This window comes from Bombina bombina, chromosome 2, assembly GCF_027579735.1.
Source record: "Bombina bombina isolate aBomBom1 chromosome 2, aBomBom1.pri, whole genome shotgun sequence".
Lineage (NCBI taxonomy): Eukaryota > Metazoa > Chordata > Amphibia > Anura > Bombinatoridae > Bombina > Bombina bombina.
This window is the reverse complement of record NC_069500.1, coordinates 336,629,386-336,654,642: the sequence shown is the minus strand read 5'-3', so window position 1 is coordinate 336,654,642 and position 25,257 is coordinate 336,629,386. Positions and strand designations below refer to the sequence as shown.

Below are 25,257 nucleotides of genomic sequence, written 5' to 3'. Positions count from 1 at the left end.
TATTCATTACTCCCTTGTCACTAGTGAGAGTGTAAAAAAACATGCAGTATTCCATTCTAGCATGAAAAGTAGCTACGGAAAAAATGTCATTTATTAACACAATTTCCATTTTTTTTCATGGTTGCAGGCTTGGTGAGAAAATGTTGTAAGTCATTTTCAAGACCTGTCAGATTTATGACTTATGAGCATTCTTTGTGTGGATGATGTTCTATTTAAGTACGCTAGCATGTGTATTAGAGAATGCAATACCCACTTCTAAGCTTAACATAGATACCATCATTCTCTAGTGTTACAAACCTGGATTGGACTTTAGTCTTGATATGATGATGTTCTGATGATAACTTAACCATGACTTGAAGAGAGGAAATTGCTCAGAAGATTAACGGGTCCATAACTTACTAGCTAATCATTTCCTGAGAGCCACTGTTCATCATAACTTGCTTCCACAAGTTGGAAATCTTTCCTGGTGCTTCAGAGTAACAACTGTCTGTGTGAAAGATTATTATCTCCCTTTTGAACCATGTCAGCATAATTTGACATGAAGAAATAGCTTGAACAAAGATTTTACTACTTTGACATATTATTATTTCTTTAGTTCAAAAATTGCTTTTCAGGAGAAAACTGAAGATAAAATATTCATCACATAGGTCTAAACTCCAGTGGTTTGCTTTTCCTTCATTCTGTGTCCATTTTATGTGTCAAAATTCCATGAACAATTTTGTGAACACTGTATTTCTGACTTAGTTGACTTTAAAATACCTTATATGAAGCCACATTTCCCATAGCTAATATACCCATATAAAAGTTCTGTTCTTGTGCAATCTACAATTAAAAGAAACAGCCATATCCTACTATTCAAAGGAAAAACACTTATTTAAATGCTACATGCAAATATGTGAGACACATGTGAGGTGCTAAAATTAAATGAGTTTATCTAGTACCATACACTACACTCCCCATAAGTTATTTGTGTCTACTTCCAGTAATTGCTTTGTTGTAGTAAGTCTTTAAAAGTGTCAGTAAACACCTTCTAATTACAAGACATTTCAGCCAAGTATAAACATTTTTTAAACAAATTAACACTTTATTTGCTGTAATACTTTTTTAATAGTGAAACTTCATCTACCACTTTCCTCATTTGAAGAAGCCAATCAAGGCTTGAGTCCACATCTGCCAAGGCTAGCCACGTTCATATTGTATATATAAAGTACAATGTTTTGCATTTCTTATATGTTAAAACCAATTAGGTAAATATATGTAGCAGGGTTAGTCTTGAGAAGTCTACAGTGTGCTTTGTAAGTTCTAAGAATTAGAAAATCCACACATTTCAGCTCTAAATTATATAAAAAAAAATGACAAAATAAAGCATGCATGTAAAAGTATTCTGTAAAGTTGTTCTACTGCATAACTAAACATTTTATATTAAAATCTAAAGATTTTACTGTCCCAATAATACAGGGATGTCATTGCTTCTTTGGCTCTAGTACGTGCTTTATTATTTGTTCTCTACCAAACTTTATGAGGATCAAAAACTATGAACAACACTATTTCTGTTTGGTGTAAGTACATTGTAAATTAATAAGTAACTGTTTATATTTTGTGTATAGATGGATATATTTTTGGATATGGGCCATAAGTTATAAGTCAGATACAGTGGTTTGCGCACCTTATAAAATCTTTTTTTTTCTTTTCCTTCATCTATTATTGTCACAAATTATTTATTTTACCCACTACATTGTCTCTTTCCTCATTTGTATTTATCTGCCATAATTCATCTTTCTTTTTCATACATCACTTTTGAGTAGTTTATTTCTACCTTCCTAACACAACATAACATTAAGTAATTTGGTTTCAAATGCGTAGGGATCCATGTATTAAAAGGCAATCAGACAAGCTTCTCAACTTAAGAAATTGTCCACTCACCTTTTTGGCATACGGCAACGGATCCTGTCCATACGCTTCCCGTATGAATCATTACACGCATCAGCTTCTATTTATATATAAGAGTGATGTATTGCAGTATTTTTTTATCTATGAAGTGCCAATATACTATGCAGCTCTATGACATTAGGTATGAAACTGCAGAGTAAAAAAATAATAATTAGATAATATATATATTTACTTGAATCATAAAGGATAGAGGACTCTGCTTATGAGTCAGTGTTAGCTATAAACCACATGACAGATGGACTTTTGAAATTACAATCTAAAGTACTCCCATTGTCTATCACTATAGTTAACTGGTCAGGGGGCAAAAAATGTTAATGGTCAGAAGAGAAAAAGTTATAGGCGCTCTGAAAGAGATCATTGGTAACTTACTTGTCTGCTGAAATGTCATACCAGTCGGGAATTAGTGAAGTAGTGGAAATTTCAAGATAATAATAATACTAATAATGATAATAATAACAATACTACTACTACTAATACTAATTCTAAATAATTTGAGGATAGCTGGTAGTGATAATAGACCATTTAAAGACTTGCTTATTTATATGATGCTAATCAGTTCTTGTTAATTTTTGACCAGACTAAATGGAGGAAAATCAAGGTTGAAGCCTATAAAAGATAATCACAAAATAAAATAACACAAGAGGTTTCAATTTGCAATCATGTGTATGCAATAATCGCAATCTATATTTTATGTTAAGATTTTTAGATTCTATTGAGTAAGAAATATCTATTCTTAAAGTGAAGGTAAGCTTTAATGAATGAAAGTCCGTTTTTTAAAAATACTATTAAAAACAGGGGCACTTTCATTCATCAAAGTATACAAAGCAGCCGTTTTAATTAAAAACGTACCTCTCTTCTTTGCACAGCCAGAGCAGCTTCCCCCACCTGGAGATCCTCTCTTCACACGTCATCAAAGACTAATCCAGCTTCCTCCAATCACGGCTTTCCCCCCAGGGTAGTCATAGCCTGAGACCATGCCGTGATTGAAGGAAGCTGGATTAGTCATTGATGACGTGTGAAGAGATGATCTCCGGGTGGGGAAAGCTGTTCTGGCTGTGCAAAGAACAAAGGTAAGTTTTTAATCAAAACGGCTGCTTTGTAAACTTTGATGAATGAAAGTGCCCCTGTTTTTAATAGTATTTTTAAAAAAACGGGCTTTCATTCATCAAAGTTTACCTTTACTTTAAACACAGCTAACTGAATATGGAGTAAATGTACCACATTTTTATTAAGATGATTTATTGGAATGGAATATTTTGTATATGGTCTGTGCAGATATGATGATGACTTTATATCACAAACATTTTAATAATATACAATTTGGACTGTTTAAGGATGCAGTTGAATATCACACTTGGAAATGGAACATGTGAAGTTCCAATTCTATTTTATTTTTATGCACCTAATATTGTCTCCCTGCCTGGAATACTAAAGTATTGATTGCTGCTGTAAGTAAAACTAATGCAGGAGATGCACACAGAGTCAGAGAACAATTTTCCATTGTAATCAGTTTACAACATGATGCCAGCATTAGTACCATTTAGACGTGTAAATGTACAAACTGCAAATGTAGATCAAAGTACAGGTACACAGTGAACAAAGGTTCAAAGGTACAAAGTGAATGAATGTTGGTTTCTGAGTTGTCAGGCAGCTTGTAGAAGTACGCTATTGTGCTAATGTCCTAAATTTGTGCTCATCTTACAGGATCAGGGATACTGAGCAGACAAGATTGTTTGGTTTGTTCAGCCAGCATGTCAATACATTCTGACATTAGACAGTTTTGTGTTAACGGTGTAACTGCAAAATACAACTAAGCAAACAGAGTAAAATGAATAGTTTTATATATATATATATATATATATATATATATATATATATATATATATATAATTGAAAGGAAATGCACTCCAAACTTACAAATATAGTCAAATACCCTGGGTGCAGCAAACACATGTGCAAAAATAGGAAAAAAGCGCACTCCAAAGGAAACTTTGTAATATACTGTCACTTTATATCAGTATGAACATTTTCGGACCTAAAGCAGTCCGTCCTCAGACCAATAAGTGTACAAACAAGTAAACTTACCCTCCACCAGGCATATAACACCGTGCAAATGACCGGACTCCATGCTCTTCCGGGTAGACCCGTCCATAAACATGACGTCATCATCCCGGGCAGTGTGGGCCCGAATCCGTACAACTTCTAAAATAAAGTGTGATTAAAACAGTGAAAAATGTCTGATACAAGAGAGCATGAATAACAATATATGTAAAACTCAAAAAATTGTTAGTATAAATATTCAGTAGACACACACAAGTTGTACGGAACAATCTCATGGTTACCATAGTAACCGACTAAACACAAACCGTATGAGAAAACATGCGATTGGGCAACAAACCTTCAATCAACTGGCTATACAGCATGTGGGAGCAGAGAACATTCACAACACAACAGATGAGCCAAATAGATGCGAGCAACCTTAACAGTAAATCTAGCAGTTCAAACTAATATACTGTTTCACATACATCCAAACTAATAATCAATTTGTATAATAAATTTGGCAAAAAAGTTCACAATATAGGCATGCAAATTTAAGTATAGAAATGCACTCTGAAAAATAGACAGATATGAACAATTCTAAATGCATAGGTGGTCTAGGCACACACACATATCTCATGGTTGCCAAAGCAATCCTAAAATCCCAACAAGAGAGGTGTGCAAAAGACAGCAGCACATGAGAAAGAATATATACAAAATAAATATATATATATATATATATATATATATATATATATATATATATATATATATATATATCAAAATAACAAGAGTATTGCATTGAGCAATGATACTTTTTTTATTGCACTAACTATACATTTATAAGTTGACAAGCTTTTGGAAGAGTTCCTTCCTTTATCAAGTCTAAAGCAATACTGACCAAGTAAGTATCATTGCTCAATGCAATACTCTTGTTATTTTGATATCTAAATCTCTGGACTAATACGGCTACTCCAATCAACGTGACTATGGAAGATACTGAATATAGCCATAATAAGAAGCAAATCATGAAACTGATCACAAAAGAAACACAGATCAACAGTGATATATACTTCCTATCATCCTGCAAAAAAATTAATCTCATTCCAAATGGACTGAAAATTAAGAATCTGTCAGTATTGCTTTAGGCTTGATAAAGGAAGGAACTCTTCCAAAAGCTTGTCAACTTATAAATGTATAGTTAGTCCAATAAAAAAAGTATCATTGCTCAATGCAATACTCTTGTTATTTTGATATCTAAATCTCTGGACTAACACGGCTACTCCAATCAACGTGTATATATATATATATATATATATATATATATATATATATATATATATATATATATATATATATATATATATATATACAGTGAGTGCAGAATTATTAGGCAAGTTGTATTTTTGAGGATTCATTTTATTATTGAACAACAACCATGTTCTCAATTAACCCAAAAAACTCATTAATATCAAAGCTGAATGGTTTTGGAAGTAGTTTTTAGTTTGTTTTTAGTTATAGCTATTTTAGGGGGATATCTGTGTGTGCAGGTGACTATTACTGTGCATAATTATTAGGCAACTTAACAAAAAACAAATATATACCCATTTCTTTTTTTTATTTTTACCAGTGAAACCAATATAACATCTCAACATTCACAAATATACATTTCTGACATTCAAAAACAAAAACAAATCAGTGACCAATATAGCCACTTTTCTTTGCAAGGACACTCAAAAGCCTGCCATCCATGGATTCTGTCAGTGTTTTGATCTGTTCACCATCAACATTGCGTGCAGCAGCAACCACAGCCTCCCAGACACTGTTCAGAGAGGTGTACTGTTTTCCCTCCTTGTAAATCTCACATTTGATGATGGACCACAGGTTCTCAATGGGGTTCAGATCAGGTGAACAAGGAGGCCATGTCAATAGATTTTCTTCTTTTATACCCTTTCTTTCCATCCACGCTGTGGAGTTCTTGGACGCGTGTGATGGAGCATTGTCCTGCATGAAAATCATGTTTTTCTTGAAGGATGCAGACTTCTTCCTGTACCACTGCTTGAAGAAGGTGTCTTCCAGAAACTGACAGTAGGACTGGGAGTTGAGCTTGACTCCATCCTCAACCCGAAAAGGCCCCACAAGCTCATCTTTGATGATACCAGCCCAAACCAGTACTCCACCTCCACCTTGCTGGCGTCTGAGTCGGACTGGAGCTCTCTGCCCTTTACCAATCCAGCCACGGGCCCATCCATCTGGCCCACCAAGACTCACTCTCATTTCATCAGTCCATAAAACCTTAGAAAAATCAGTCTTGAGATATTTCTTGGCCCAGTCTTGACGTTTCAGCTTGTGTGAAAATATAGAAATGGGCCCAGCACTCACCATCCAATTAAGGGTGCACGCTACAAGGGTTTCTGCACTAACCCCCAAAAGTAGACAATATTGTAGAAAAGAGCAGCAGCACCACACTTTATGAACTTTTAACTGCTTTTAATGATGAAACATACAGGAAAGCAACGACGTTTCGGTCATCAACTGACCTTAATCATGTTGTACAACATGATTAAGGTCAGTTGATGACCGAAACGTTGTTGCTTTCCTGTATGTTTCATCATTAAAAGCAGTTAAAAGTTCATAAAGTGTGGTGCTGCTGCTCTTTTCTACAATATTGTTTCAGCTTGTGTGTCTTGTTCAGTGGTGGTCGTCTTTCAGCCTTTTTTACCTTGGCCATGTCTCTGAGTATTGCACACCTTGTGCTTTTGGGCACTCCAGTGATGTTGCAGCTCTGAAATATGGCCAAACTGGTGGCAAGTGGCACCTTGGCAGCTGCACGCTTGACTTTTCTCAGTTCATGGGCAGTTATTTTGCGCCTTGGTTTTTCCACACGCTTCTTGCGACCCTGTTGACTATTTTGAATGAAACGCTTGATTGTTCAATGATCACGCTTCAGAAGCTTTGCAATTTTAAGAGTGCTGCATCCTTCTGCAAGATATCTCACTATTTTTGACTTTTCTGAGCCTGTCAAGTCCTTCTTTTGACCCATTTTGCCAAAGTAAAGGAAGTTGCCTAATAATTATGCACACCTGATATAGGGTGTTGATGTAATTAGACCACACCCCTTCTCATTACAGAGATGCACATCACCTAATATGCTTAATTGGTAGTAGGCTTTCGAGCCTATACAGCTTGGAGTAAGACAACATGCATAAAGAGGATGATGTGGTCAAAATACTCATTTGCCTAATAATTCTGCACTCCCTGTATATATATAAATAAATAAAAACATAATTTATGTAAGAACTTACCTGATAAATTAATTTCTTTCATATTGGCAAGAGTCAATGAGCTATTGATGTAAGGAATATACATTCCTACCAGGAGGGGACAAAGTTTCCCAATCCTCAAAATGCCTATAAATACACCTCCCACAACTCAGTTTAATGAATAGCCAAGTAATGAGGTGATACCAAAAGGAGTAAAAAGCATATACAAAGAGGAACCAGAAAAATAATTGGGCTTTTATACAAAAAAAAAACATAACCATCATAAAAAGGATGGGCCTCATGGACTCTTGCAAATATGAAAGAAATTAATTTATCAGGTAAGTTTTTACATAAATTATGTTTTCTTTTATGTAATTGGCAAGAGTCCATGACCTAGTGATGTATGGGATAGAAATACCCAAGATGTGGAAGTCCACAGAAGAGTCACTAGTGAGGGAGGGATAAAATAACAACAGCTATTAAATCCACACAATAATTACATTTTTCCTAAAAAAATTAAATCAAAAGTGGTAGAATCAAACTGAAACAGCTGCCTGAATAACTTTTTACCAAAGACTGCTTCAGAAGAGGCAAAATACATTAAGATTGCAAAAACAATAAAAGTATGTAAAGAAGTCCAAAACACTTGATCATCCGAAGCTCCAATCTGAAAAAGCACAAGAAATGGCTACTGAATTTAGCAGAATGAGCTGTAAATTTCTGAGGCGGAACCTATCCAGCCTCCAAATAAGCCTTGAAAAACAAAAGTTTTAACGAAGATGCCAAAGAAATGGCAGAGGCTTTCTAACCTTTTCTGAAACCAGAAAACCAACAATAGACTAGAAGTCTTCTGAAAACCTAATAACCTCGATAAAGAATTACAAAGCTCTAACCACATCCAAAGGATGTAAAGAACTCTCAAAGAATTCTTTAGGATTCGAAAACAAGGAAGGAACAACAATTTCTCTACTAATGTACAAATGCACAAACTTAGGAAAAAATGAAGTCCATTAAACAACTTATCTAGACGAAAAAATCAGATAAGGAGACACAGAAGAGAAAGCTGATAAATCAGAAACTCGTCTAGCAGAAGAGATAGCCAAAATAAACAATACTTTCCAAGAAAGTAGTTAATCTTTAAAGAAAATATAGGCTCAAAAGAAAGAGCCTGTAAAATCCTTGAACTAAATTAAGACTCCAAAAAGGAGAATTAATACATGAACAGGCTTGATACAAACCAAAAAGCCTGAACAAATCAGTGAATATCAGGAAGTTTAAACAATCTTTCTAGGAAATAAAATAGAAAGAACAGATTTTTGTCCCTTCAAAAAATTTGCAGACAAACTTATCCAAGCCATCCTGAAGAAACTGAAAAACCCTAGGAATTCTAAAATAATGCCGAGAATTTTTTTGAGAAGAACACCATAAAATATAGGTTTTCAAAACCTGATAATACATGTTCCGTGAGACAGACTTATAAGCCAGCAACATAGTGATAAAAACTGAGTCATAGAAACATAGAAAAATAGTCCCTGCAAAAAGAGGGCTGGCCAAGGAAAAAGCGGCCAAGGATGGCAACTGGATATCGGGACAAGATCCACATACCAAACTTGCGAGGCCATTCTGATGCTATCAGAAACACATGATACTGTTCCAATTTGATCTTGAAAATCACACTTGGAAGAAAAAAACAAAGAGGCAAAAGTATGTAGTCAGGTTGCAAAACCAAGACACTGCTAATACATCCACCATTTCAGCCTGAGGATTCCTGGACCCGAAAGGTACCTGGGAAATTAAGAAAACACATCTGTATAGAGATACCACTCTCCCAGATGTAAAGACTGACGGCTAAGATAATCCATCTTCCAAATGTCTAAACCTGAGATATAAGTCATAGAAATTAGACAGGAGATGAATTCCACCTAAGAACATATTCAAGATACTTCTTAATTGCGAGTCCCTATTCGAGTTCTAAAATATTGATTGGAAACCTTGCCTCTTGATGTTTCCAAAGCTCTTGTGCTGTCAGAGACCCTCAGACAGCTCCCCAACCTGTAAGACTTGCATCCATTAAGAATACAGTCCAGGAAGGATGAACAAAAGGAGGCCCCCTGAATAAAACGATGATAGTCTAATCACCAAATCAGAGAGAGTTAAGTGTTGGGATTTAAGAATATCAACTGTGATATCTGAAAACAATCCCTGCACCATTGAATCAGAATGCAAAGCAAAAGAGGTCAAAGATGAAAAACGAGCAAAGGGAACCATGTCCAAAGCTGCAGTTATGAGACCTAAAACTTCCATGCACATAGCCACTAAAAGGAATGTTCTAGACTGTAAGTTAGACAGGCTAACAACAATACAATGGACTTTTGTCCAATAAAGACAAAGTCATGAACACAGAATCTATCTAGAAACCCAAAAAGAAGTGACCCTTGTCTGAGGAATCACAAAACTCTTAGATAAAATAAATCCTCTAACCATGTCTTGAAGAAACAAAACTAGTTGATTCATGAGAGATTCTAATAAAAGAAAAGATTAAGCTAATACCAAGATACCATACAAATAAGAAAACACCACAATACTCTACTGTCTTATTACAGATAAAAAGGTTATCCAGAATCTTTCGAAAAGATCCATAAAGCTGTTGCTAGACCAAATGGAAAAGCAACAAATTGGTAAAGCTTATCTAAAAAAAGAGAATCTCAGAACCAAAAATAGTCTTAATGAAATAAAATATGAGGATAAACGTTCTGTAAAATTGAGTGGACATGAAATGACCTTGCTGAACAAAAGGCATAATAGCCCCCAACTTGAAAGTTGAGATTGTTACAAAACAATATAAAGTCTTCAGATCCAAGATTGGACTGAATAAACCTTTCTTCTTTGGGACAAAGAATAGAATTGAATAGAAACCCAATCCCTGTTCCTGCTAAAGAATTAGTATAAACACTCCTGAAAAAAAATCACAGAGTGTACTGAGAAAGAAAGAATCTTCCCATAGAAGGTCTCATTCTAAAAATCTATTCAGACCCTAAGAATAGTAAAGATTTTTGGACTGAAATCAGTCAAAAACAATTTAATCTGCCCCCCACCAGAAGAACTGGTTTGAGAACCGTACCTCCATGCAGTCGAATAACAAGTAATTATATAGCGTTTTCTCCCAGAGGGATAAAAAAAAAAAAAAAAAAAACGCTTTTTCAGTGCTTGCACTCAGAGTTAACCAAATTAGCAGCTGAAAAAAAACTGTTGTTATTATTACCCAAATAAATGGTACGCAATAAATTGACCTCAAAAAGGCCAAAGGGCTGCATTAACCCTGCCGGGATATGAATCTAAGACCTTTGGATCTAGAACAAGCATTTGTAGTCAGGACATTAACCAACTGATCTACATCACCGGACTAAAAATAAGTCAGAAAAGACTCTAAACCTCCAGAAATAGTGGAGATAATAGAAATCAAACAAATTATTATCCTAACAAGCTAGAGATAGTAAAATATATTTGAAATCATAATAATAGATATAGTAAACATAATAAAATGAATACATCAGAAGTAAATAAACAGAGTTATATACTTGAGAATCTGAAACTGCTTATGCTAACTATTCAACACCAAAAATAGGTTGAACGAACAGTAATGTCAGCCACAGATAAAGGCTGAGCTAAAAATATAAACAGTGCATGAATATGCTCTACTAAGGTTATATTCAAACTCTAAAGAATCCTAAAAATAAGTACCAATTTCCATAGAAATAGTAGTACAGTCCCAAAAGGGAATCAGGATAAATCATTCTTTAGAACATAATACAGATAATATCTTGAATAGGAACGCTGCTTTTCACTACCGCTGCTATTACGAGTTTTGCAGATACATTTGTTTTGTACACTTTTTTGGCCGTAATGCAATGTAACTACCTGCAGCTTTCAAAAAGTCCTTTTTCAGTGGGACTTCCATAGTGCCAGTATTACGAGCTTGCCTGTCCGGCCAAAAAGTAAGCGTTACATCCTATAACAAGATCCATACCGTAAACTGAAAGTCAGTAGTTATGGCTTTTATGTTACAAAGCCGTAACATAAAAATCATAACTAAAGTGTAAAAAGTACACATGTTGCGTGACTGCCAAAAAGGTGTGCAGTACAGCTGTACCTACAAGACTCGTAATAGCAGCGGTAGTGAAAAAGAGCCATAACGCTGCTTTTTCACTCATAACGCAAAACTCGTAATCTAGCCGAGTAATAATATTAGAAGGTCTGATTTACTTGCAGACCCAGCCCATTGTTATGGGGATGTCCTGGAGAACAACATATGGTTTTAATGAGCAAATCCAACTATTTCAATTACAAAAATAAATATAAAATAATAATTCCCCATACAATTAATATCCTGCAGTTTGTAACATATGAAGGCATTTTATAGTACAGTGTCCCTGTAAACGAGTTGATATATAATTGTGTTGAGACTAATTTGAATGAAAACACACTCATTTTACTTTATACATGGAATGGGTGTTTCCTTGTTAGGTGGACAGTGTATGCAATTAACCTTTATATGACACTGCAAATCCAAGTAACGGTATTTTAATTTAATGAATAGAAATGGTTATTTATGAGCTGTCTGACTTTCTATATTCATTATAATTTGATATTGGTTTAAATATTCTAGATATGTCAACTGAATGCTTAAGCCTCTAGACATAAAATGCTCATTAGCACATGATTCAAATTTGAAAAATTATCCTAGTTTCATCAGTATATCCATATTTTTAAAGAATTTTTAAAAAAATGCATTGTGACTAGTCATAGATGTGATATCTAATATATAACATAATCAGAACCAGTAAGACAAAAAAGAAAGAAAGAAGAAAGCAGTTTTATTTGTAAAGTATATTGTCAGAACTCCCCTTCAGCAGGCTATATATATTAACTGGATTAGATCATGTGTATAATTAAATTGTCAATCATTAAGCAGCTTGTCCTTACTGCAAAATTTATCACACTGTTCTTCTATTTCATCTAATAACAAACACAAATATGGATTACCTTGCATAGTAAAAACTGCATACAATTTTAGCATAATTTCCTGGATTTTAATTGGAATCCCATCATAAAAGAAAAACACATTCGGCTAGATTACGAGTTTTGCGGTATGATTGAAAAAGCAGCATTAAGGCTCTTTTTCACTACCGCTGGTATTACGAGTCTTACAGGTTTAGCAGCACTGCACACTTTTTTGGCAGTAACGTAACGCAACGTAACTACCGCACTTTTTAAAAAGTCCCTTTTCAATGGGACTTCCATAGTCTTCCTCTGAGGCCAAAAAGTGTGCAGTACAGCCTATAACTACAAGATCAGTACCGTAAACTGAAAGTCAGTAGTTATGAGTGTTACGCTACAAAGCTGTAACATAAAACTCATAACTAAAGTGCTAAAAAGTACACTAACACCCATAAACTACGTATTAACCCCTAAACTGAGGCTCTCCCGCATTGCAAATAATAAAATAAAATTATTAACCCCTAATCTGCCACTCCGGACATCGCCGTCACTAGAATAAACATATTAACCCCTAAATCGCCCCACTCCCGCCTCACAAACTCTAGTTAAATATTATTCACCCCTAATCTGCTGTCCCTAACATCGCCACAAAATACATTACAGTTATTAACCCCTAATCTGCTGCACCCAAAGTCGCCGCCACTATACAAAAGTTATTAACCCCTAAACCTAACCTAAACCTAAAGTCTAACCCTAACCCTAACACCCCCTAACTTAAAGATAATTAAAATAAATCTAAATTAAACTTACTATTATTACCTAAATAATTACTGTTCAAAGCTAAATACTTAACTATAAAATAAACCCTAAGCTAGCTACAATATAACTAATAGTTACATTGTATCTAGCATAGGGTTTATTTTTATTTTACAGGCAAGTTTGTATTTATTTTAACTAGGTAGAATAGTTAGTAAATAGTTATTAACTATTTACTAACTACCTAGCTAAAATAAATACAAATTTACCTGTAAAATAAAACCTAACCTGTCTTACGCTAACACCTAACCTTACACTATAATTAAATCAATTACCTAAATTAAATACAATTACCTAAATTACAAAAAAAACAACTAAATTACACAAAATAAAAAAAGAAATTATCAGATATTTAAACTAATTACACCTAATCTAATAGCCCTATCAAAATAAAAAAGCCCCCCAAAAATAAAAAAAAACCTAGCCTAAACTAAACTACCAATAGCTCTTAAAAGGGCCTTTTGTGGGGCATTGCCCCAAAGGAATCAGCTCTTGTACCTGTAAAAAAAATACAAACAACCCCCAACAGTGAAACCCCCCACCCACACAACCAACCCCCCAAATAAAATCCTAACTAAAAAAACCTAAGCTCCCCATTGCCCTGAAAAGGGCATTTGGATGGGCATTGCCCTTAAAAGGGCATTTAGCTCTTTTTCAGCCCAAACCCCTAATCTAAAATTAAAACCTTCCCAATAAACCCCTAACACTAACCCCCGAAGATCCACTTACAGTTTTGAAGACCGGACATCCATCCTCAACGAAGCCGGGAGAAGTCTTCATCCAAGCGAACAGAAGTCCTCAACGAAGCCTGGAGAAGTCTTCATCCAAGCTTGCAGAAGTAGTCATCCAGATGGGCAAAAGTCTTCATCCAGACGACATCTTCTATCTTCATCCCTCTGGCGCGGAGCATCCTCTTCTTACGACGGCGACTGAAGAATGAAGGTTCCTTTAAGGGACATCATCCAAGATGGCGTTTCTTGAATTCCGATTGGCTGATAGAATTCTATCAGCCAATCGGAATTAAAGGTGAAAAAATCCTATTGGCCAATCAGCCAATAGAATGCAAGCTCAATCCTATTGGCTGATTGCACCAGCCAATATGATTTTTTCACCTTTAATTCGATTGGCTGATAGAATTCTATCAGCCAATTGGAATTCAAGGGACGTCATCTTGGATGACGTCCCTTAAAGGAACCTTTAATCTTCAGTCGCCGTCGTAAGAAGAGGATGCTCTGCGCCGGATGTCTTGAAGATGGAGCCGCTCCCGCCGGATGGATGAAGAAAGAAGATGCTGTCTGGATGAAGACTTCTGCTGTCTGTAGGACCACTTCTGCTGGCTTGGATGAAGACTTCTCCCGGCTTCGTTGAGGACTTCTGCCCTCTTGGATGAAGACTTCTCCCGGCTTTGTTGAGGATGGATGTCTGGTCTTCAAAACTGTAAGTGGATCTTCAAGGGTTAGTGTTAGGTTTTTTAAGGGTTTATTGGGTGGGTTTTATTTTTAGATTAGGGGTTTGGGCTGAAAAAGAGCTAAATGCCCTTTTAAGGGCAATGCCCATCCAAATGCTGTTTTCAGGGCAATGGGGAGCTTAGGTTTTTTAGATTAGGATTTTATTTGGGGGGTTGGTTGTGTGGGTGGTGGGTTTTACTGTTGGGGGTTGTTTCTATTTTTTTTACAGTAAAAGAGCTGATTTCTTTGTGGCAATGCCCCGTAAAAGGCCCATTTAAGGGCTAATGGTATCTAGTTTAGTCTACGTTTTTTATTTTATTTTGGGGGGCTTTTTTTATTTTGATAGGGCTATTAGATTATGTGTAATTAGTTTAAATATCTAATCATTTCTTTTTTATTTTTTGTAATTTAGGTAATTGTATTTAATTTAGGTAATTGATTTAATTGTAGTGTAAAGTTAGGTGTTAGTGTAAGACAGGTTAGGTTTTATTTTACAGGTACATTTGTATTTATTTTAGCTAGGTAGTTAGTAAATAGTTAATAACTATTTACTAACTATTCTCCCTAGTTAAAATAAATACTAACTTGCCTGTAAAATAAAAATAAACCCTAAGCTAACTACAATGTAACTATTAGTTATATTGTAGCTATCTTAGGGTTTATTTTACAGGTAAGTATTTAGTTTTAAATAGGAATTATTTAGGTAATGATAGTAGGTTTTATTTAGATGTATTTTAATTATATTTAAGTTAGGGGGTGTTAGGGTTAGACTTAGGTTTAGGGGATAATAAATTTATTATAGTGGCGGCGACGTTGGGGGTGGCAGATTAGGGGTTAATAAATGTAGGTAGGTGGCGATGATTTTAGGGGCGGCAGATTAGGGGTTAATACTATTTAACTAGTGTTTGTGAGGTGGGAGTGCGGCGGTTTAGGGTTTAATATGTTTATTATAGTGGCGGAAATGTCAGGAGCGGCAGATTAGTGGTTAATAATATTTAACTAGTGTTTGGGAGGCGGGAGTGAGGCACTTTAGGGGTTAATATGTTTATTATAGTGGCGGCAGTGTCCGGAGCAGCAGATTAGGGGTTAATAAGTATAATGTAGGTGTTGGCGATGTTGGGGTGGCAAATTAGGAGTAAATAAGTCTAAGATTAAGGGTGTTTAGACTCGGGGTTCATGTTAGGGTGTTAGGTGTAAACATAAATGTAGTTTCCCCATAGGAATCAAAGGGGCTGCGTTACCGAGCTTTACGCTGCTTTTTTGCAGGTGTTAGACTTTTTTTCAGCCGGCTTTCCCCATTGATGTATATGGGGAAATCGTGCACGAGCACGTAAAACCAGCTCACAGCAACTTTCAGCAGTGCTGGTATTGCAGTGCAGTATGGAGCTCAATTTTGCTCTACTTTTTGCCTGCTAACGCCGGATTTTTATAAACCTGTAATACCAGCGCTTTAGGTAAGTGAGAGGTGACAATAACTTGCAAGCTAGTACCGTGCTGCTCATAACGCAAAACTCGTAATCTAGCCGATTGATAGCTAAAGAGTATTTAAAGAATAAGACATGGAATTGTTGATTATATTTTAAAAAAAAAGGAAAAAATATATACACGCACAGACACACACATATATATATATATATATATATATATATACAGTATATATTTTATATATATATATATATATATATATATATATATATATATATATATATATATATATATATATATATATATATACACACACACACACACACACACACACACATACATAATATGTCCGAAGATCTCTGGTCTGAGGAAGGGGATTTGGGTCTCACAAAAACATCCAACCAAGTTTGAAAAATGTAATTTTTTTTTATGCATCATACAAAACCAATGACATTAATATCCCATTTAAGGTGTTGAGTCTGTACCATGTTCCATGCTTGCCCAGAGCTTATAATGAGTAATTTTCTTCTATTTGGCATTTTCTCTTTGTTACCAGTCCAATTATAGTGCTCAGTTGGTGAGAGCAAAGTATATCTGATACATAATAGGTGCACGTGTTGCCTCCCAGAGCTCTACAGTGATACGAAACACACATTTTTTTTCTTTTATTACTAATATAGAACATTTAATTTTAGTTCCATTATCAAATGTTCTTCATTCTCTTGATATCATTTGTTAAAGGAGCAGCAGTGCATTATTGAGAACACTTACTCTGAATTTAAAATTATCAGTACCTTTTTTTTTAGGAAATTTCAAAGGTTGCTTCCATTTCCCTGCCCATTGTATCATGTAATAGACATCAGCAAATTGCAGACTTATATATGTATACACTGTGAACTCTTGCACATGCTTTTTAGGAGTTTTTTTTTAGAAAGTCTGCATATAAAAAGACTGAGAACAAACTGATAATGGAAGTAAATTAAAAAGGTAAATTGAATGCACTATTTGGATCATGAAAGTTTAATTTTGACTTTACCTTTAAATAAAAACAGCCTTTTGTTTGCAATTGGAATGGTAACATATGGAGGTTAACTAGAGAAGCAATACAGGGATGGACATTTCCTCCATTTTTACTGTATTAAACACACACTTTATTTATTTTTAGTTGGCTTTGGAACTATATCAGTCATTAGGGAACATATGTTTTGAGAGGTTAGACACGTTACTCTTGTATATAAGGGTTTGGATAGATTGGAATAATGTTTTGTCAGCCACACCATGTTAAGTATATGATGGATTAACCTTGTCTCAATCTATCTGATAAGTTGTTTAATGTATTGATTGTGATCACTAGAGAATCTGGTTCTGTATTGAACCATCCAGTAACAGTAAGCTGATTAGGCGGATTGGATTAAAGCCACTTGTTAAACTGATATGATATTGCTAAGAGCCTCAGTTGTAGTTTTACAGTCTGATATACAATACATATTTGTGAACTCTAAGCCATTTTTTTTTCTTTTCTTTACCTTATGCATTTTTGCTTTGAGAGCAACCACCAGAATAATCAGACCATAGTCATGATGTTCTGAGTCTCACTTCAGTGAAAAACAAAAAGAGAAGCACAGGCTTTAAGAGAGAACATTTTAACCACATGCTTTAGTCTCTAGCAGGCAAGCAAAAAGAATGTCAGATCAGTGACGTGCAGCAGGAGACAGTTCATTGGTTTACATTAAAGTGTCAGTCTGATATTTCGGCTACTTGTCCAGTAAAATATAAGCACATAAAACTGCATGTTTAACTGATTTGGTCTGAACTGATGTCTGTGTGACTGGATGTAGACATGGTGGACTGACGTAGAGAAATACGCCAAATATCTTCTCCAACCTTAGGTAACAAGAAGGCTCAGAAGCACATTTTTTATAGTACCACATGACGTAAATCCTGTGTATGATTTAGTAAATTGTGCACACGATTTATATATTTTAAAGAACAAAATAGCAATGACTCTGGGACTCCATATCAAATAATTTAGCTTAGGGGAGAAAAGGGTTCTCATTGTTTGTAGAAAAGACTGTGATGTCACTTATATTTATATAAACGTAAATCAGTAAATGCATACTAGTGCATCACAAGTCTGTGTACAAAACATACTTAAAAGAACACTAGACACCTTTTATTACAAGACATTTTTGGTGTCTTTCTATAGAACAACATATCGGCCAAGTCTAAGTTTCACAATTAGTAAAATAATAACTGTATATTACTATTAGAAAAGAAGCAGTTGACTTTCTGCACTTTTGTATTTAATTGCAGATGGTAGCGCAATATTTCGAGGATGTTTTCATCGACCAGATAATATATCCCTGGCACTACCTGTTAACAGTGTTATGATGAACATGTCCGTGGACAAATGTGTAGACTTATGCACAGAAAAGGTAAGCAGGTGCACTTTTCCCCCTTTTCCATGGCTATCCACCGAATGCTTTTGAGAGCTCACACAGTTCAGTGTCATATTATGTGTGTATATTTTGTTATTAAAATGAAATTACTCACATTAGTAGAGTAATCATGAAATTCAGGATTTTGCAGGACTCAATGGGGCATATGTATCAAGCTCCGAATGCAGCTTGATGCCCAGTGTTTCTGGCGAGCCTGCCATAACCTGCTCTGAGCAGGCGGACAGACATTGCCGGAAATCAACCCGATTGAGTACAATCGGGTTGATTGACACCCCCCTGCTGGCGGCCTATTGGCTGCGAGTCTGCAGGGGGCGGCGTTGCACCAGCAGCTCTTGTGAGCAGCTGGTGCAATGCTGAATACGGCAAGCGTATTGCTCGACGTATTCAGCGAGGTCTGTCGGACCTGATCCGCACTGTCGTATCAGGTCCGACAGAACTTGATAACTAGAGGCCAATGACTGAATCTCTGCAATATGCTCAAAGTGCCTCGTTCTTTAGAACTCAATGTTACCTATATAAAAGCAGAAACCAATATACAATGAAGGGGTGGTTGTAGACCATAAAATTTGGGGACACAAAAAGTTGACTGCAAAAGTGTACTGGTGTGGCTTATCTTCCCTATTTTTTTATGTATTTATTTTAATTTATTTAGTTTTTAATTCAACCTTCTCCCTAGTATACAGTACCTTTCTCTGTCTGGATCACTGGGCATATAAAAAATGCATTAACTTGCAAATTCCAGAAAGCTGGAATAATGGGTCTCTGCAGATTTTATTTCCAGGGCCAGAAAAAAACAGTAAAATTGCTGGAACACAATCAAATAAGTGGCAACATATGCTGCCCATGAGAGTAGTTTGTTTTATACATAAGCAGCACATAATTTTAATAATGGTGACTCTTTGGCATCAAAAGAGTTACACAAGTCACTCATGGCTAAAACTTTTGAAGTTTGGGGGGCGGAGTCAGCCCAGAACAGTCACATGATTCTGAAGCTTAATACAGTTAAGGGCCAAATAATAATAAAAACTACCGCACTACGACTCGGTTTTGGTCATAGAAGTGAGATAAGATCCAGAGATCTGAAGGGCGATAGAAAATAATGCAGAAACCTCATAAGGACTGGGGAAAAGTCAAATATAAGAACATTGCCAGCTGGCTGTGAACTGTAGACGCCATCTTGGTAATGATGCCTGAAGGCCCAAAGTATCCTACCCGACTTACACGAACAAGATAAACAGCATATTGGAGGCACAGTAGAGGGACAAACATTGTTGCAGATATCAAACGTTTGTCGATTAAGGAGTAAAGTTGATTGAGATAATATAGCCCTGCTATTGCATATGATTGTGTTTGATCCAAAAGGCAATATGGCGACTACAGCTTGATGGGAAAATACAGTTTGGCAACACTTCGAGACTACCCTTCAACTAATGGAAATGCAACTGATCAAAGCCCTTTTAGAAACGGTGCACTGCCAAACACCAAAAACACTAGAACAAGGGGAATCTAGAATGCCGGAGACCGGAACTGACAGGACCGCCCACACCCAGATAAGTGGAACAGAGGAATCCCCTTATAGCACTAAGAAATACCCTACTGATAGCTATTCAAACACCGCTGAGAGCCATATTACGGTATCCTAATTTGGAGCCTACCTCTGGGAAATCACGATCTCCTGACGACAGGGAAACTAGCATAATGCTATTAACCCACAAAAAGCTGGGAGATCAGCAGCTAAAATCTTCAGGAACGGATATTGAGCCACCACTTAATATAGACCTGACTACCGATAGTGTCTGGCCTTTATGGAAATTCCTACTTCAGAGAGCTGAGGCTGCACTTCTTCCATACCACAGATCTGGAATAGGCTGACCTCCAGAATCATGCCAAATATAGACACAAGGTCCTAATATATTTAAAATATTTTTCCATGATTTGTACCCTTTTACATGCCTTTAATATAATTAATAACCATATTTGCAATGAATGTTGTATTTACTGAGAAAGCTGATCTTTATAACTGACTACCTTTTCTTTTTATTATAGCTAGCCATGTTCTAATGATAGTGTTGGTCAACCTTTAACATACATTTTTATACTATACTCTAATCCTTTTTTCTTTATCTCAACATCACATATGTGCTTAATTATGTTTACATGTTGTTATGTAGGACCTGAAGAAAGATGATGCCAACTCTGCTTTGTATTAAAAAAATAATTAGTGTTGAGCTTTATTGCCTACTACCAGTTCATACTATGACTACTAATATAGTTAATTTACCTACCTCCTGGGTATAGGGCCCATACCTGGGTGATACGGTCTAAATACATGGAATTATGGATAACAAATTTCTTTCTTACTATACTATGGCTACATCTTAGCTCTTAACCTACATAAGCCTGCTATACCACCTAGTATTATGCATGATTGGGACCTTTGATTTACACTAGAGTATAGGATTATATTATATTATTTTTGCAATTACATGCTAGAGGCAGCAATCACTTATTTTTATGCACAATTTCTTCTCCTACATTTCATTATAAATTGATGTATATTTGTATTATGTTACCATTTATGACTTTGTATATGCACATGGAATTTATAACTTTTCTTTCTTTGAAAAAAGTTGACACTTGGGGGCCAATTTACCAAGCCCTGTATCGGCCCTAATGCCTCTGTTTCCATGCGAGCCTTCAAGCTCACCAGAAACAGGAGTTAAAGGGACAGTATACACCAATTTTTATATAACTGCATGTAATAGACACTACTATAAAGAATAATATGCACAGATTTTAATATACAAATCCAGTATAAAACCATTTAAAAACTGTGTATGCTGTCTGCATTTATTGGCGGACATGATCACCACAGCGGATCATGTCCGCCAGACAGATGATAAATCGTCCCTTGGTCTATTATGTGGAGATAAATGTTTGTATTGCTAAGCTTCCATTGTCTGTAATCTTGTGCATAAACCTTAATTAAAAAAAATACTACAATAAAAAAGTACTTGAAGTTTGAGGTGTTCTACTGAAAGAATGGGATTGTTTAGAATCCCCCAATAACCACTATAATTACCACCATTTTGTATATAACCAGACAATTGAATGTGATTATTTCTGTAAAATTATAAAATTTAAATGTATTTATTTTGTCACCTTCTTTACAGCTTTACTGTTCTACAATAGTTCTGATACATAACATTAAAATTCAATTATTTTAAAACTGTTTTATTTATTTCACTTTTACTTGTAGACTGTTTTCACAGCTAGAAGTTGAATTACTGAAACATACTTTTTTCAGTATTCAGTTAAAAAAAAGATTGATAAAACATGTTTACTCTTTTTTTAAGAATACATGTATCACAATTGTAAAAACAATATATTAATTATATTTTCATCAGAACATATTTATTTTATAAATTCATCAGGGAAAATTATCAGTCATTTATATCTTCTGTGAAATCTCTTAATGTATTTAATTTTGTCTGCCTAATTTTACAGCAGTTACTCAAATGTCAATAATTATAAGAAATATTAAGAAATATTAATGTCTATAAAATAAGAAAAAAAATCTTGAATATATAAATTACCTTCAATAATTAAATCTTACAACACACCTAGGAAATAGTGCAAATTATGTCCAGAAAGATATTAGCTGTCAGATTCTATGAACTAGATTTATGAAAGACATAATTATATGAAGAAGATAATTTTACCAAATTATCTTTTTGCCTGATCATAAAAACTGTTCATTTCTGTATATCCAGTTTTGATGGTGCCCACTTCACCTTTTTGTCAGCTAACATGAAATTCACCTTTGTAATATAATTAATTGCTTGATTTTAATGTAGCAAGACACATCAGCATTACATGATTTCCTGCTATTTTTCTTTGTGGAGAAGAAGCTTTTTCAGTTAGTTACATAAATTCACTCCACTGATTTTATGGAGTGGATTTTATATATTGACTGTTGATTTATTTGATATAGATGAGAATGGGAATTTATCTTTATTGTTTTTTTTAAATGTATTTATTTTTTGATCTGATTCTGAGATATTTAAACAATATTCAGCAAATCTGCTCTCTTTAATCTCTATTCATCCATTGTTACTGCTAAGTTAAAGGGACACTGAACCAAATTTTTTTCTTTTGTGATTCTGATAGAGCATTCAATTTTAAGCAACTTTCTGATTTACTCCCATTATCAATTTTTCTTCATTCTCTTGCTATCTTTATTTGAAAAGAAGGCATCTAAGCTAAGGAGCCAGCCCGTTTTTGATTCAGAACCCTGGACTGCATTTGTTTATTGGTGGGTGAATTTATCCACCAATCAGCAAGAACAACCCAGGTTGTTCACCAAAAATGCTTTTAGAATAAAGATGCCAAGAGAATGAAGAGAATTTGATAATAGGAGTAAATTAGAAAGTTGCTTAAAATTGCATGCTCTATCTGAATCACAAAATACAAAATTTGGGTTCAGTGTCCCTTTAATTTCAACCATGTTACTAGGAAACAATTACATAAATATATTCTAGGAACCATTATATTTTGTAAAAATGTTTTAGTTCCCCATAAAAATTTGAAATATGTTTTAAAAAAACAACAAAACTTTGCAATGCTCTTTCATTATTTATTTTGATACTTGTTGCATAATTTAAATCTGAACGTTTTTTCCACTGACCCCAGAGAGGTTAGATGTATATGCAGTGGAATTCAGAGCCCTAAACAATTCTACAGTACATGCTGAAGAAGATTGCTTTTTATGTACAGGATCGCACTTATATCTGTCTCTAATTGAAAAGATAAAATAAAAAACTTGTGTTTTTTTTTGTTGAGTTTTTTTTAGGGGTGTGCCTACAACTCTTGTAAGAAAGTTTGGACACTTTTAAAAAAAAAATTCTTTCTGTGAGGATCTTTCGTAGTACAGTAATTAATTTCTAAAGCGTATATAAAAATGACTTTATTGTACAATTTGTTATTTTTTAAACTTTTTGTTAGCTTTATCTAATATCTTAAAGCAGATTTTTCCTACCAGCTTTGTTTTGGGGCTGAATTTAGTATGTGTAAGCGAACATGCAAGCCTGCTTTCCACAATGTAAGAATGACCGCTTCTTCTTAACTCTCCACCACCTTTGAGGTGGCATATTGAAATCACCCGAACATACTTGGGGTGTTTGATAGGTACTTAAATGCTCAAGCAAGTGTTTAATGATACATTGTGTTTGTTGCAAAGCCGTGCAGACAGGTTCTCAAGTTGAAAACCTTGTGCACACGGCCATTCATACAAGGATCACTTTTAAACAAGATCATGCTCAGAACACTAATCTCGATGTTTTTTATGATCACATGTTGGGTACATTCTGACTCAATGTGACATTTATATTGCATATTCACCAGTGCTATTAACATTTAGCCCTAACCTTGACAACTCCAACCTGCAAATACATTTAGATGAAGGTTTGTCCACAATGAATCTCTCTCTCACCAAAACCTGAAAATTGTTTTCGAATGTCACTTTTGAATTCGAATGTGACATTCGAATTCAATGCCACATTCAAATTTCGAATATTACATTTATAAAACACAGTTGTAGACTAGAAATACTATTTCAAATTTAAATGCTACAATATAATTCAAATGTAATATTAAAATTCGAATGTAACATTCCAATTCAAATATTACATTTATACAACACAGTTGTAGACTAGAAATACTATTTTGAATTTGAATGTCACATTCGAATTCGAATGTCACATTCAAATTCGAATATTATATTTATAAAACATAGTATTAGACTAGAAATACTATTTCAAATTTGAATGTGACATTCTAATTCAAATGTAGCATTCAAATTTTAATATTACATTTATTAAACACAGCTGTAGACTAGAAATAATATTTTAAATTTGAATTTGACATTCAAATTCGAATGTGACATTCAAATTTGAATATTACATTTAAAAAACACAGTATTAGACTAGAAATACTATTTCAAATTCAAATGTGACATTCGAATTTGAATGTAGCATTCAAATTTGAATATTACATTTATTAAACACAGTTGTAGACTAGAAATACTATTCCGAATTTGAATGTGACATTCGAATTTGAATGTCACATTTAAATTTGAATATTACATTCGAAATTGAATGAATACATAGCTAAACATTCTATTATTCAAACAAATATTTTCAAATTTTATTGAAAAATTTGAAAACAAAAATTCAAAAATAGAATGTTAGAATGTTATATAAACATTCAAAATTCAATTTGATCTAACAAATGTATCAAAATTTGTTTTAAATTTTGAATTTTTAGAAACATTCGGCCATCCCTACTACTAACTGTAAATACTACCCTGACCCAAAATAGTTAACTCTAATCACAATCCTTCCCTTACCAACACAGACTACCCCCCCTTTTTTAACCTTCCCAACAGTACAAATGCTGTACATAAGTGATGGATAATATTGCAGGGTGATATGGATTATAGGAGTAATGAGGATAGTATAAGATCACTCACTTTTACTAATTTTCTAGGTATATAAATCATTAAGCTTTTTTTTAAATACAATTCTATAATTTAAAAGGACATTAATCACTTGTTTCTTTTGTGTAAGAATTGTGCTAGATCCCACACTCCCTAGAAAGGCCAAAAAGCTAAATCTATAACCAAAAAAAAAAAAAAATTGCAGCAAAATTCATATACCATCTATTTGATAGGCACCATTTTCTGGTACAGAAGTTGCTTTTTGGTGGGGGTGGAATAAACCCTAGCTGCCAAATACCTGGACTCACCCAGTACAAGTTAACTCTAAATTGAACTACTGGCATTTCTTAGTGCAATTCATTATA

At 34.5% G+C, this 25,257-nt stretch overlaps 1 protein-coding gene across 1 annotated transcript in view; it reads left to right on the top strand.

Annotated features, from left to right (window-relative positions):
• Positions 1 to 25,257, top strand: part of WSCD2 (WSC domain containing 2) — a 344,950-nt gene that overhangs the window by 183,218 nt on the left and 136,475 nt on the right. The window contains exon 4 of the mRNA XM_053701694.1: positions 18,251 to 18,372. Coding sequence (XP_053557669.1) covers positions 18,251 to 18,372 — 122 coding nt within the window. The remainder of the gene's footprint in view (positions 1 to 18,250; positions 18,373 to 25,257) is intronic.